The sequence below is a fragment of the Podarcis filfolensis genome, assembly GCF_964270895.1.
Source record: "Podarcis filfolensis genome assembly, chromosome: 8".
NCBI classification, from domain to species: Eukaryota; Metazoa; Chordata; class Lepidosauria; order Squamata; family Lacertidae; genus Podarcis; species Podarcis filfolensis.
The window spans coordinates 28,037,025-28,052,917 of NC_139611.1; the positions used below are offsets into that span (position 1 = coordinate 28,037,025).

Here is a 15,893-nt window from a genome sequence, read left to right on the forward strand (position 1 = left end):
AGCAACTGGCTGCACTGTCCTGCTTGCTGTGCCTTAGGAGCTGAAAAAAGCACTGATGCAGGAAGGGAGAGAGACAGACCTGAGATTGAGAGTAGAGAGGCTGAGCCCTAAACAACAAGCCTCTTGTTCTTCTCTCATTCTGCAGCAGAAGATTAGGAGGGCAGTAGGGCCATGCAGAAAAGAAGAAGTCAGCCTCATTTAACTTATCCCTCTATCAACTGTCACCTGGCAGCAGGCTTCCCATCTGGCTATAGCACAGGGGAGAAGAGAAGGGAAGCTGGACCATTCCATCGGTCTTGCTAAGCGACAATCTCCTATCCCTGAGCTGTTTCCATCCCACCTAAGAATTTTGGGAACAAGTGTCAGAGCTTGCTTTTTCTCCCCTCCCTCCTCTTTCCGTTTGTCATGGTGAGCATGAGGACATGGTTCCCCCAGTTCTGTCTGTCCTTTTCCGCTAAGAGTACAGTAAAAAAATACCGTAGATAAATAATGGTTTCTTGAAAGAAGTTGGCTTTATGGGTGATGGTTTAAAGTTTTAAACAAACCATAGTTAAGATTAACCTCAGCTGGCTGGATGAAATGGGAAGATTGATACTAGAGCAAGGTCACAAATTGGTGAGTATTACTTGCCATTTAAAAAGTTCTGGGGATGCTTCTATTCTTCCCCTTTTGGCTCCTAAAGCCCTTTCTCCCTGCTTGCCTCCCACATCTATTGTGAGTGAACACATAGGTCTTAAGCAGTTGGTCTCTTACCTTTCTCGCCCTGATCTGGCCACAGTGATCCATGCGATGGTCACCTCCAGGCTTGATTATTGTAACTCGCTCTATGCAGGGATGCCCTTGAAGCTGACCCAGAAACTCCAGCGGGTGCAGAATGCTGTGGCGAGGCTCCTTATGGGGTCCTTGCTGCAGGATCACATTCATCCAGTGCTTTACCAGCTGCACTGGCTCCCGGTGGAGTACAGGGTCAGGTTTAAGGTGCTGGTTTTGACCTTTAAAACCCTATGTGGTCTAGGACTGCCTCTCCTGGTATGCCCCGCGGTGGACCTTAAGGTCCATAAATAACAACACTTTGGAGGTCCTGAGCCTCAAGGAGGTTAGATTGGTCTCAAATAGGGCCAGAGCCTTTTCAACACTGGCCACAGCTTGGTGGAACGCTCTGTCACAAAAGACCAGGGCCCTGCGGGATTTGACATCTTCCTGCAGGGCCTGCAAGTTGGAGCTGTTCCTCCTGGCCTTCGGCTTAGACTCACTCTGACCCCTTATATGGGATTTGGTATATAAATTTTCCCTTGGGTCTTTTTGCTGGCCCATGTAGGACCAGCGTGGATAGCTGGCTCAGGTGAATATCTGATGTTTCCTCCCTTTATGGTCTTGATTTATGGGCTACTACTAAAATGGGGCTGCATTTTAAGCTGTATTTTAAGCCGTATTTTAATTAACTTTTTTCCATTAAGTTTTATTGTAATTTATATTTGGTATTAGCCGCCCTGAGCCCGGCCCTAATGGGCGGGTGGGGTATAAATTAAATTATTATTATTATTATTATTATTATTATTATTATTATTATTATTATTCAGTTTTGTGTGAATGGGGGCAGGGGTGGGAATTAGACCACATTTTAATGTGTCTCTCCCTAATTCATTCTTCCAGAAACAATATCTGAATCAGAATGTAGGTATCCTACAAAATTCTCACCTCTTCAAATTTTTTCCAAGCCCCCAAGCCCCGAAGCTCAATTAGTGCGACTTAAAATGCATTCTTGGCAAAAATAATGTACAAAAATGTATTTTATTATGGGGAATTACATACGAAAACTGTATATTAAGCAGAACAGCATACCAAAAATAATTATGTGTATTAGGAGACATATGCATGGGTGAAATGCTGATGAATTTTCCTGCAGCTTTTAAAGATGAATAAATAACAAAGCACAAAGGGACACGGGTGGCGCTGTGGGTTAAACCACAGAGCCTAGGGCTTGCCAATCAGAAGGTCAGCAGTTCGAATCCCCGCGACGGGGTGAGCTCCCATTGCTCGATCCCTGCTCCTGCCAACCTAGCAGTTCGAAAGCACACCAGTGCAAGTAGATACATAGGTACCGCTCCGGCGGGAAGGTAAACAGTGTTTCTGTGCGCTGCTCTGGTTCGCCAGAAGTGGCTTAGTCATGCTGGCTACATGACCCAGAAGCTGTACGCCGGCTCCCTCAGCCAATAAAGCGAGATGAGCGCCGCAACCCCAGAGTCAGCCACGACTGGACCTAATGGTCAGGGGTCCCCTTACCCTTAAATAACAAAGCGATGTGGAAATGTGGTGAACAACGGTGACAAAAGGAGAAACAAAAAAAACCTGAAATTGACAGATTTTTCCACCCCAGTGGCATTACTATAAAGCCCGCAGCATTCCTGAACATGTCCAGAGAGCATTCCTGGTAAATTATGTGGACCCAAATTCTTTAATTCTGGGAATGGAGAAAAAAAGGATTTGCTGGAGCCTGGCAAACCTTTTCAAAAATATAAGAAATGGTCTCCTGGAAAGAATGCTAAGAAATTGCCTCCCCCAAGCCCCCCCCCCCCCGCACACACTTCCAGCAACAATAAAAAAAATGTCCTGGATGCCTGCCTGCAAAGTGCATTGTGTCAGTAATGCCTGGTGGAGTTGCTCTTCAGAATTGATCAGCAGCTCCTTCTCAAGACAATGCAGTTGGCAATGCGATATGAGCCTTCCATAAAATTTCAGGTTGTTTTTTGTAAAAAGAAGCTCTGCATGTTGGCCAGCACAAGCTGCGGCTTCCTGCCTTCCCTCGAGCTCTGTAAGGTTATGGTGCCTTGAAGATCTCCACGGAAAAGAAATAGTCCACTTTAAAAGCACAGAGGGTCGTGTCTTTGTGGGCCTTGTTTAGAGGCATTCCTGAATTTTAAGATATGAGATGAGGACAGTTTGTCTGTGCTTAAGCCACCATCTGGTTTTACCTCCTCTTTGAGGTCGCCCTCAACCTTGGGAGGAGGCAGTTTCTGCCCCCAGCTTCTCATATTGGTAAGTAAAAAGCCCAGCAGTGGCTCTCAAAGTTCCTTTCCTCAGACAGCTCCATGTGCCACATAGAATCGCAGAACTGAAGGTCATCTAGTGCAACACCCTGCAATGCAGAAATCACAAATGAAGAATCCATGACCATCTCTGTTTAAGAACCTCCAAGGACGGAGATCTCACCATGCCCCAGGAGTTGTCTGCCTGTTCCACTGTCAAACAGCTCTTATCATCAGGGTGTGCTACCTGATGTTTAGTTGGAATAATAATAATAATAATAATAATAATAATAATAATAATAATAATAATTTTATTATTTATACCCCGCCCATCTGGCTGGTTTTCCCCAGCCACTCTGGGCGGCTTCCAACAGAATATTAAAATACAGTAGTCTATTAAACATTAAAAGCTTCCCTAAACAGGACTGCCTTCAGATGTCTTCTAAAAGTCTGGTAGTTGTTTTTCTCTTTGACATCTGGTGGGAGGGCATTCCACAAGGCTGGTGCCACTACCGAGAAGACCCTCTGTCTGGTTCCCTGTAACTTGGCTTCTCGCAGTGAGGGAACTGCCAGAAGGCCCTCGGCACTGGACCTCAGTGTCCGGGCAGAACGATGGGAGTGGAGACACTCCACCTTTGTCATTTGAAATCCATTGGTTTGGGTTTCAAATGAAACCCAAGCTTGCTCCATCTTCCATGCGACAGCCCTTCAAATATTTGAATTAAAAACACCCAATAGAGCATCTCGAAACACAGCCATACAGATAAAAAGGCAGAGCTTTCAGGTCCCACTCCACCGAAAGAATCCACGATGCCACCTAGCAAATTAAAAGCCAAAAGGCCAGGTAAAGATAAAATATTTACCGAGTGCCTAAAAGTAGAAGGAGCGGGTGGGAATGTTTGCACCAGGCACAAGCATTCCACAGTTCCACATTCTAACACTGAACAGGCTTGATCTTGTGTCACCACCCTCTGAACCTCCTGTGAAGAGGGCACACGAAGAAAGGCCTCAAATGGTGACGATATTTATATATTTATATTCCATCTTTTTCCCCAGACTGGGACTCAATATGGCTTTAAAAACAACAACAACAACAACACAGATAAAATGCAGGAAGCTCAATACACAGAAAAGGTAATAGAAAGGAATGAGACTATAATCAAATTAGAATGATTTAAAAACATATCTACTAAAATGCCAATGGTTGAAAGCAGCACCGCACTACGAAAATCCCTTTTTTTAAAAAAAGTCTTCTCCCAAAGGACTGTTGGAGTAAAACCATGTTCACCTGCAGGTGGGAGGACAACAAGGAGGGAGCCAGTCTGGCTTCTCTAGGAAGGGAATTCCAAAGCCTGGGAGCAGCCACTGAGAAGGCCCTCTCCTGCATCCCCACCAAATGTGCCCATGATGGTGGAGGACTGAGAAAAGAGCATCCCCTGAAGATCTCAGAGCCCAGGCAGGTCCATATGGGGGAATACAGATAGCCTGTTCAGATAGCCTGGGCCTAAGATGTTTAGGGCTTTATAGGTCATAAACAGCACTTGGAATTATGCCCAGAAACAAACCAATAACCAGTGGAACTATAACCAGACCCAGACCCAGGCAACAGTCTGGCTGCAGCTCTTTGGAACTAGTTGGGGTTTGCGGTCAGTTCATGTGGGGAGAGGCAGTCCTTGGGGTCTTAGGGTCCTCAACAGCATAGGTCAAAGCCAGCACCTTGAATTGATTTGAAACCAAAGTAACTTACCAATGTCAATGGGTCTACTCTGAGTATGACCTAGCTGGGTAATTCCCCTGAATTTTCCTCCCCCCCCCCATTTATACTATATACTTATAGAATGGTAGAGTCTGAAGGAATCCCAAGGGTCATCTAGTCCAACCCCCTGGAATGCAGGAATTACAGCTAAAGAATACCTGGCCATCCAAGCTCTGCTCAAAAACCTCCAAGTCTCTAATGGATCCTGCAGCCACCAATTGTATGTGGTGGGGCCTTCTTAGATGGGTCACCCATAATGTGGAAATCTCTGTGCCAATGTATCCATTTGACCGCCCACCCCTCTGATGGCACTTTGCTGACAGTCATCATTGGCTTCTGAATTTCTTGCTAAAATCTTTCCTATGTGTTAGACAGCATTGTTGCTAAGCTAAAAAAAAAAAAAAGGACCCCTGGACGGTTAAGTCCAGTCAAAGGCAACTATGGGGTTGCGGTGTTCATCTTGCTTTCAGGCTGAGGGAGCCGGTGTTTGTCCACAGACAGCTTTCTGGATCATGTGGCCAGCATGACTAAACCACTTCTGGCACAACAGAACACTGTGACGGAAACCAGAGCACACGGAAACACCGTTTACCTTCCTGCCACAGCAGTACCTATTTATCTACTTGCACTGGCATGCTTTCAAACTGCTAGGTTGGCAGGAGCTGGGACAGAGCAATGGGAGTTCCCTCCATTGTGGGGATTCGAACTGCTGACCTTCCAATTGGCAAGCCCAAGAGGCTCAGTGGTTTAGACCACAGCACCACCTGCGTCCCTAAGCGACCCCTTATGTTCTGAGGAGCTTCCATAAGATTTGGCATACTCTGGACATGATAAAGTGAATCCAAAGCTCATTGTAATTTTCCTCCCTAGACCTGGGTCCTTATCTGTAGGACTTAAAACATGCACGCCCCAAGCCCCTAGGGGTTGAGAGGAGAACTCTGGCATGACTCATGGCAGCCTATCAGGCTCCTTTTAGGAGAAACACTGGGGGTGCAGGGGGAGGACTCATTCATCATAAAGTCTTTCTTATGAATGACAACTGCATTTGTGTTCTCCCTCCTTTGAGAGCCAGCTGTCGTACTGTTTAACTACTGTGTTAACACACTTTGGTGTGAATTTCTGGTTCTTTTTAGTTCTTTTTCCCCAATTTGATTTCTTAGCTACTTTGAGGGACATTGATGGGATGGAAAATGAGAGAAATGAACATATGAGTAAACAAACACATTCACGGACTTCCCTCTAGATATCACCATATGCTGCTATAGCAGGTAAATGATGGAAGTCCCTCTTGCAGGAGGCAGTGATGGCCACCAACGTGGATGGCTTTAAAAGAGGACAGGACAAGTTGATGGAGGAGGAGAAGGCTATCAATGGCTACTAGCCATGGCAGCTATACTCTGCCTCCACAGTCAGAGGCAGCCATGCTCCTGAACACCAACTGCTGGAAGCACAGGAAGAAGAAGAAGAGGAAGAGGAAGAGGAAGAGGAAGAAGAAGAGGAAGAAGAAGAGGAAGAAGAAGAAGAGGAAGAAGAAGAAGAAGAAGAAGAAGAAGAAGAAGAAGAAGAAGAAGAAGAAGAAGAAGAGAGGAGGAGGAGGAGGAGGAGTAGTTTGGATTTGATATCCTGCTTTATCACTACCCAAAGGAGTCTCAAAGCGGCTAACATTCTCTTTTCCCTCCTTCCCCCACAACAAACACTCTGTGAGGTGAGTGGGGCTGCGAGACTTCAGAGAACTGTGACTAGCCCAAGGTCACCCAGCAGCTGCATGTGGAGGAGCGGAGACACGAACCCAGTTCCCCAGATTACGAGACTACCACTCTTAACCACTACACCACACTGGCTGCTCTTGTGCTTGGGTCCTGCTTACTGGTTTCCCACAGGCATCTGAGCAGCCACTCTGAGAACAGGATACTGGACTAGATGGGCCGCTGGCCTGATCCAGCAGGCGTATCTTACGTTCTTATGCAGGTAGTTATTTCCACATGGGGGCAACCAAGCATTCTACAGCCCAAACCTTGGAAGATAGCAACACATACATCACTGCTCATATTCTGCAGGGAATCAACAGAAAAATGAGTTGCGCAGAAACCAAGATGGCAGCTGCTGCTGTTTTGACAGCAGAAATTGGGTAGAATCACATCCCCCTGCTTCCCCCCTCCCTCCAGTCAATGATAATGAAGGGCTGAATGCATTGTACCAGGGATAGTCAATGATGTTCATTCCAGGCAGCTCTCATTCTCCCTAACCATTGACCATGCTAGCTGGAGATGATGAAATTTAATAAATGAGAGCCAGTATGGTGCAGCTGTTAGAGCATTGCACCAGGAATTGGGAGACCCAAGTTCAAATCACCACTCAGCCATGAAACTCCCTGGGTGACCTGGGGACAGTCCCTGCCTCTCAGCCTAATCTACCTCACAGGATTGTTGCGAGGGATTAAATTAGAGAGGGAGGCAAACTGTGCATGCCAGCTTGAGGTCCTTGAAGGAAAGGTGGATCACAGATGTAACAAATAACCCTCCTTGGAGGTTTGGGGTTTTTTTAACAGAGGTTGGATGGCAATCCGTCAGGGATTCTTTAGCTCTGATTCCTGCATTGCAGGGAGTTTGACTAGCTCCCTTCCAACTCTACAATGCTATGCTTCTATGAAATAACATCTGGAGGGCACCACAATGGCTACCAATGCACCATATTGTGGAGCTGCATTGGTGTTACTCTGCCCAGCCTGCTGCCCTTACTAAGCCTCTGGGGCAGCTGAAAGGGTACATCATGTAAGAAACCCTCATATCACACAACCTAGGCTTTACTGGGGAAGAGAAGAGGGACAGATGCAAAGATATATATTTTTTTTCAAGTGGTAGCCAGATGTCCCACTCCGCATCTCCATCCAGGAATTCTCTCATGCCACTGAGGCTCCTCTGCTTCATTCACCCACACTCCATTTCTTAAGCTGAGGTAGTGTCATTCCTGGCTAAGGGAAGACGCAGCCATAATCTTTTCTGCAGCAGCTTATGTCCCCCCCCCCCCGTCCCCCTGCCAGCCGCCCCTCCCGTCCTCCTTGGGAGAAACTGTAGCAATTACCTATTTTAATCAGATGGTGGTTACATAAGACTCGCCACGGCCCCCAAGCAGATGGGCAGACGGGCACTGGAGCCAGCGTCGCCGTGTATACAGACGCACAACTATCGGAGGTGTAATTGTTATTGACACGCATGAGTAAGGAGCGCGTTCTTCCCCAAAGGCCGTCGCTGGATGTCTCCGAATTGCTGGGCTATAACGGAGAGCACATGTTACAAGGTCCGGATGCCAATTTGGTGGGGGGGGGGGGAGCAGGGAGAGAGAGAGAGAGCATCAGATGGACAGCAGGGTTTTAAACACACACACACACACCCCTCCTGCATGCATAATGCACAACCGCTTGACCGCTGGAGGATAGAAGCGAAAACTGCCAAAACAGCGCTTCTCTGGAGATCAAGAAAGGGGAATCTCTGTGTGTGTGTGTCGCTGTTTCAGCTTTTCCTTCTCCTCCAGCCCAAGGCCTGGGCTCTTCTGAATAAAAGACAGCAAGGGGGATGCTGTCTGCTAAGCAACTGAGTCAGCTCCTCATTCCTCACTTCACTCTGTGTGTGTGTGTGTGTGTGTGTGCGTGCGCACTCACAACACAAAGGAACACTGTGCTGATTCCAAACATTATTGCTGCAATTATTCAGAGGCTTGGGGGAGGGAGGAATGGCTCCCTGTTCAAAGAGACAGGATCTCCAGCAGGGAAAAGTTATTCTGTTGTTATTGGATCCTCGAAAGGGCGGCAAGTAGAATGTGCATGTCAATTAGAGAAGTGCGTGCCAAGCAAAATTCCACCAGCCTTATCAGAATGGTTTTCAGTTCCCAAATTGGCAAACTAGTCTTCTTTTCCCAACCTGCGTGGGCTCATCTATCAGTCTACTCCATCCCATTTGCCATGGACATTCGCATTTAAATACATATTTTATAAAGAATGCCCTGGGAAATGTATTCATAGAATGGTAGAGTTGTAAGGGAGCCCAAATGTCATCTAGTCCCACCCCCAGAATGCAGGAATCACAGCTAAAACAGAGGGCCTTCCAACCTCTGCTTGAAAACCTTCAATGAAGAAGAGTCCACCACCTTCTGAGGGAGCCCATCCCACTGTTCTTACCATCAGAAAGTTATTCTAATGTTCTTCCTAATGTATTGAATCCCAGTCTGCTTGAACAGGTGGGCTCTACCCTGAATTTCCTTGAACCTGACCATTATCTAAGCATGACTATACTGTGGCTTTGCCCTAAAATGGACTTCTTGGATTTTTCTTATTTTATTTATTTATATACAGCTTGATTGTATACGAAGAAGGAAAAAAACCTCAAGTGATATAATAGATACATGGACACTTTTACTTTTTCTTAGATTCAATTCTGCCCACTGCGCAGTTACCCGGTGAGATTCTACAAACGCCACCTTCACAACATGCATTTAAAACATTCTGATTCCACTTTAAACAGTTGCTGGGTCCGTCCGTCCCCCAGAAAATACTCAGAACTGTAGCTTGTTAAGGGAGCTGAGAGTTATTAGGAGACTCTCGTTCTTCTTCCAGCCAGAAATGCAATTCTCAGAGCGGCTGAACTATCCGTCCATCTCCTCACAGAATTCTGGCTATCAAAGCCCTGTGAGGCAAAAATAGGGGCCCCTTAACACCTCCCAGCACCCTTCACAGCCTACAACTCTCAGAATTCTTCCCCTTGGTCATTTCTTATTGCCCTTTTCTATATCTTCTGCAGAAACACACAAGTGGTTTTGTGTTGAAATCCTTGGTGGAAACTCATGGTGCTGAAACTGGCTTACATTTGCAGCTTGGACCTGCCTTACAAGAGGCTGAGGTTGTAGCTCAGAGAGGAGGTGAAGCAAGGAAGTGATCGAGGGGCTTTAAAGAGAGAGAGAGAGAGAGTTGTTTCCTTTTTAAAAAAATAAAATAAATTAAAAAAATCCTTTTCTTTCTCTCTCCTGCTGTTTCCATAACGCATTCTTTACAGCACCAAACAAACATTCAAGATCAGAAAACTAGCCCCAAGCTACCATCCCATTAGCTCTACAATAATGAATAATATTTTGGGTACTTCATTTTGTGTGTGTTCTGTTGTTCCTAACAAGTTTCATCATGGGGCTTGTTCTGCGCCAGCTGTGCGGGGGGCTTGGAATTGCTTGTAATAAGCCAGGGAAACTCAATTCTGAAATGCCTCCACGCCACAAGGAATAAGGGAATATTCTGTCTGTCTCTCTCCTCTCCAGTGTCGAGGATTGCTAGCAATACTTTTTCGAAGGCTCCAAAAAGGCTTTCTCCAGCTAATGTGTCTTAGGAAAGCAGGAATAATGCTTTATACCAAGTCAGTTGTCCGTCTAATTCAGTATTGCCTACCCTATCGGCAGCTTTCCAGGGTTTCAGGGAGTGGGCTGTACTCATTCTACTTGGAGATGCCATTGAGGAACAATACCTCACCTTTTCATCCTATGAACTCAAGATTGTATACATGATTCTACCTGCTCTTTATGTAATCTCAACAACAACCATGTGAGGTATGCTAGGCTGAGAGGCAATGACTAGCCCAAGGTCACTCAGCTTCATGGCTGAGGAAGGACTCCAACACGGGTCTCCCGGGTTTTAGTCCTACGCTCTAAACATTACACCACACTGGCTCTCGCTATGACACTTCCTCCAAAGAGATGGTGTCCCAGCTTGTTGATCAATTGGGTTACTCTTTTCTGCACCTTTCCAACTCTACAATATCCCCCTAGATAGGGAACTGCATGCATAGGCAGGTTCTTCTGAGCACAATCCCCCTCAGTGGTTGGCACAGCACCTCTTGTAAAAGTCCAAAGGCCAGCAATTACCCGTGGTGACCTGATTCAGATCCACTTCTCCCATTGAAAACTCAACTGGAGAGAGCTTTCCAGATGCTCTCCATTCATTGATGGAGCTCGCTCCCACAAGAGGTGATGAGGACCACCAACTTGGATGGATAAGTTCATGGAGGAGAAGGCTATCGATGGCAACTTGACACAGTGGGTCCAAATCCACGGTTGGACGTGGTCATGTTTCTGAATAGCAGTTACTGGAATCCTTGAATCCTGCTTGTGGGTTCCTCCACAAGCATCTGATTGGTCCCTGAGAGAACAGGGTGCTGGACTAGATGGGCCATTGGTCTAATGCAGCAGTCTATTCTTCTGTTCGCATGTTCTTATGGATCGGAGGCAGAACCTCTTCTGGTGTCCTCTTGGTCTCCACACCATGATGGAACTCCTATTAATTTCACCACGGTGGTGCATTGTCATTTCAACATCATCCTCATCCAAAGGGACAGCCAGCTTCTGATCTAATAAAACCCCCAAGCACTTGCAGTATTGTGTCTGCAGTGATCTTTGGACCTTGCTATAACCACCAAATATCAAGCAACAACACGGCTTCAGTCAGAGTCCCTAGTTCACTAAGGGCATTTGCTTTAAATGGACTGATTTGCAGAAGAACGGGAGGGTTTAAAATGCACTAGCACCAACAAAAACAACAATAGATTTAAAAATAGGGGCATGTTTTCCCGTAACACCACCCTCACTATATGACCATGAAAATTTACTGCTTTTCATATGCTTTCCATTGCACTGGTGTGGGGTTCATCACCCTGTAGCTGTTGAAATACTTTGCTGGCCTCAACGGTTTGACGGAGTCTTTATTTTGGAAAAGAATAAATGTGGTTTCTTCCTCCACTTGCAAATAATTGTTAGAAAGGATTGGTGTCCTATACATGCCCACTGATGCTGTCCGTGTCTCAAAAAATGAGGCATGAAGCAGGGAAATGAAACAGACCTTTCCTAACATAAAAGATTTGGAGAAAGCTCATTCCCCAATTTGCATTCCCTTCGAATGCAAAAGGCAGGGGGGGATAGACACAAATATCAGTTTATACCTTTCTTGCAACAGCAACAAAATATGTGTTATATAACATTTCCACACCAGTGCTCTTGAACTGAGGGCCCAATTAACTCCTGCGTCCGTAGGAGTTTATTTGACTGCCCACTGCACAAATCCATGAGCAGATTGTGAAATATTGTCCACAGGATAAAGGACTATTGGAGCAAATTAAGACGGCAATAGGCAACAGATACCAGCCTCACCACGCTATCTGGAGACTCTGCGGCTGAATGCGCAACACATGTGGGCAAAATGATCACAGCAGGTCAGCGTGGCTGGCTGGACTGGATGAGAGTGAAGGGTCATCTACTGTAGTCCACTGCTGTCACCCTTCCGTAACACACAGGTGCTTTCTTACATTAGAGGACACCCCCAGACTGCACATCAACCCCTTGCTCACCAGGCAACCGATTTCACCCAGCCGGATTTAAATGTGCCGTGGACACAAAGCAAGGGTGCCTACACCAAATCCATTTGACAAGGGCATCACAGGGGAACCTTAACAGAAAGCATCACATTTAACATTCAGGATGACCATGTCTTGTGTTGGGTGCAGGAAGGTCCGAGGTTTGATTGCTGGCAATTCCTCCTAAAGGGATGGAAGCCTTGGACAGTTGCTGACCTCAGTGTAGAGAGATGGACCAAGTGAGATGGACCAAGGAACTGACCTGGCATGAAACAGTCTCTCAAGTTTATTGTAGATAGGGAGAAGACATGAGATGTTAGGCGGTGCAAATTTGAATGAATTGACCCATCTCATGGTAGAAGTCAGTAGAAATAAAGGAGTCTCGCTGGTCCCACCATTGGTGGAGGAAGGTTATAAAATATCATTGGCCCTGTGTGTCAGATCTAATGAGCCAGGGTCTCGGTCCACCTGATTCAAGAACAATTCCGTAATTCTCTAGGAAATGACAATAGGTACTGATTCACCATCAGATCAGTACCTGGCTCATCTTTTGATCTCATCAAGGACCATGAGAAAGCTATACAACCCTGGTCAGGGTACAGGGCATGAAAGCTCACTCTTATTCAACAGCACCCAATCAATACCTTTTGTACTGTTCAAATGTAAAGAGTTAAAAATTACTGAAGGGGGGGAAGTATAATATTTGCATCCCTTTGCCTGAAGAAATAACATTTTCACCAAGATTGCAAAACTAAGCACACCAAGCAATTGCTTCAAAGAAGACGCAAACCTATTGTGAGGTGCCCATCTCCTTCCACACATAAACGGGAGTAGCATCCCCTCCCTCCCAAATCTGTCAGGTAGAAGTCTGTGTGCAAAACCAAGCTTCTTCTTTGCCCTCTTTCTCCCCAATCCAGGAGTCTGCTGCATCCCAGTGGACAGACACACGAAGAACAATTTTGCTTTCACAAACTCCTCACCACACACACCCTTCACTCTACAGAGACATCGAAGCTCCCAGGAATGGCAAGCACTTTCACCTTCAGATTGTGCCATCAAACTTGAGAGTGTGTGATTGCAGTTCCTTGGTGGAATTTGCACACCCGTCCTTGCAAAAGACAGTCATTAATCTGTTGCAGGAGAACTGAAGGCTGTTCTGTTCCCACACCCATGCATTGAAATAATAATAATAATAATAATAATAATAATAATAATAATAATAATAATAATACACAACTGATCTCAAGCTGATGCTACAGCCAGTTAGAAAAATGCAACTTCTTTGCCCAGGAACTCTCGCCTGAGTCTTGCCAAGACTAACAAAGATGCCCGTGTCAATTGGAGGTGCTTGGGCACATGTTCCGGTGTGTGCGTGGCAGTTGTTGCATAAACACCCATGCAATTTATGGCTTCAATTCACGCATGTCTCTGCATGTAGATCCATTAGCCAATGGATAACAAGTTCCTACAAGAGGAACAGGGACAAAGGGACACATACACATGTTGCCACATCACTTCACTGCACATATTCCATTCCTCAGCAGTCTTCTGGGAGCTGAACACTGTAACTGGCTGAAATTTGTGCTTGTTCTCTCTCTCTCTTCCCATCTCTCCCCCCCCCCCCCGCATCTCTCTCTCTCTCTCTCTCTCTCTCTCTCTCTCTCTCTCTCTCCTTTGCTTCTTCTAAGCAGGTGACCCTGATAACTGTAACCCTGTGCCCACTTACTTGGGAGCCAGTCCCATGGACCAGGCAATCGGAAAGCTTCAGATCCTGCTCGGAGCCTCCCCCAGCTGAGATGTGCAGGGAGGATAATGCCCTCGCCTTGGGACTGTCTCAGCCCACATAAATACACACGTTTGCCCAACTGCGCAATGTGCTTGACCCCAATATATATAGTGAAGGTGGGGGAAAGGAGGAGGAAGATAGACAGCTTAAATTTCCCACTCGTAGGATTCCTGCTGGCTAGATCTGGGGGCTCTAACTGTGTCAGGGAGGCTAGCCTGCCTCCCCAGCTCTGAAGGTCCCTGGGCAGGAGCTGCTGGCAAAGGTCCCCTCTCCATCAAGGAGCGCCTCTGCTTCCAGAACCAGGGAAGCAAATCCCAATCTCCAAAATCACACACAGGACACCCCCAGAAAAGTCTGGGCATAACTGGGGAAAGAGAGTCTTTGACTAACTGGCCAGCTTCATCGTCCCTTTGGCTGGGTAGAAGTTAAGCAGAAGGTCACCACCAGCACATCCTTCCACCAACCCAAATAGCACTTTTTAACATGGAGATATATATTGAAGCTCTTCCAATAACCTATATCCATATTTCCAAGTTCATCCCCCCCACACACATACACACCCTGCCCCAGATTTTACCAGATGAAAGCATTTGTGTCACAAACACCCATATATCACCTTCCCTTCTCCAACCACCCCCCACCCCCGTTGAAATCTCTTACCTGGTAGCTAAAAACCGATGTATCCACATTGTCACGTCTGGGAACCCAGAAAAAAGGGGGGATCAAATTTTCACAGCCCCAGCCATCTGTGCTTGGTTGGGGGGGGGCGTTACTGGATAAGAGGGGAGGGGAAGGGTTTTCAGGTTTGGATCAAGGGGGAGGGAGGCGATCAATAGAGAGAGAGGAAGAGTTTCCAAAAAGGGGGGGTTGATTTTTTTCCGGGGGGGGAGTATCGGCGGTTCCCCCTATTTCAACCCCTAAGGATTAAACGGGGGTCGGTTGCTTATTTCAGACCCCGCATCGCTCCTTCCCCCCTCAAAAGTGTGCACCCAAGTTTGTTTGGGTTTGTTTTTTTCTCCGGGGAGGGAAGAGATGAGGTTGAAGGCGGGGGAGTCGTTTGGGGGGTTCTACAAGGGGGGCAGTCCGTCCAACTCCTCCCCCAGCTGGGGGGAGAGCGCCTCGAGGGAGCCCCCCAGATCCATGGAAAGATGGGGGGACGCCGATGTCCTTCTTGGGTGGATGGGGAGGGAGCGGGGGAGGGAGGAAGTGGTCAGCCTTGTCGAGGTGGGGAGGGGGTCGTCTGGGTTCAGTGGGGACGGCCGGATCGCCGCAGCGTGGTCCTCAGCGGGGCAAGCTCAGCCCCGGCGGGCTCAGCGGCATCCGGGCAGCGCTGGCGGGGCTCCCGGAGTCCGTCCGCCCGTCTGCCAGCTCGGCTCAGCTGCTGCTGCTGCTGCTGCTGCTGCCACCGCCGCCGCCGCTGCAGCGCGTTGCCTTCTCCGATATCTCTAGCTCACTCGCTCGCTCGCTCGCTCCGCCGCCGCCGCCGCCGCCGTCGCGTGGTCCAGCCCCGCCTGACGTCACCCCCAGGAGCTAATAGGGGGGCTGAACCCCGTTATCAGTACGCAACCCCCCTTGCTCCGGCAGCGATGCCGGTGAGGTGGGGAGTCGTTCAGGGAGCCGCGGGAGGAGGCGCCTTCGCGCAGCAGGGCGGAGGATGGTCGCCTTCCACGAAGTCTGGTAGACTGCTTCTGAGCGAGGAGGACCGACGGCAGCTGGCAGATGGCCGGCTTGGTCTCCACTGCAAACAGACCTGATAAATTTGGCGTGCTTCTTTGGAGTACATCAAGATGGGCTATTGGAAAATTGAGTCCAGTATACGATCAGTGGATATAATAACCCGATGAAGATGTCGACACATCGATGTCGATGCAGTGTGAGGCAAGTTGTGGGAAAACGCAAATCCCGCGCTAGGGATCGTTAGGAAAGGAATTGAAAATAAAACT

The 15,893-nt window shown here is 47.4% G+C and overlaps 1 protein-coding gene across 5 annotated transcripts in view; it reads right to left on the reverse strand.

Moving 5' to 3' along the window:
* Window positions 1-15,390, reverse strand: part of AJAP1 (adherens junctions associated protein 1) — a 119,842-nt gene extending 104,452 nt beyond the window's left edge. For 2 of the 5 annotated variants that reach the window (XR_014551655.1, XR_014551656.1), the window contains exon 1: window positions 14,611-15,384. Coding sequence is in view for 3 of the 5 variants with exons in the window: in XM_083628853.1 (XP_083484979.1) it covers window positions 14,611-14,639 (29 nt within the window). In the remaining 2 variants the exon portion in view is untranslated. Of the gene's footprint in view, window positions 1-13,890; window positions 13,984-14,610 lie in introns of those variants that run through there. The other 3 variants (XM_083628853.1, XM_083628855.1, XM_083628854.1) reach the window with 3 other exon arrangements.
* Between the last annotated feature and the right edge of the window lie 503 nt (window positions 15,391-15,893).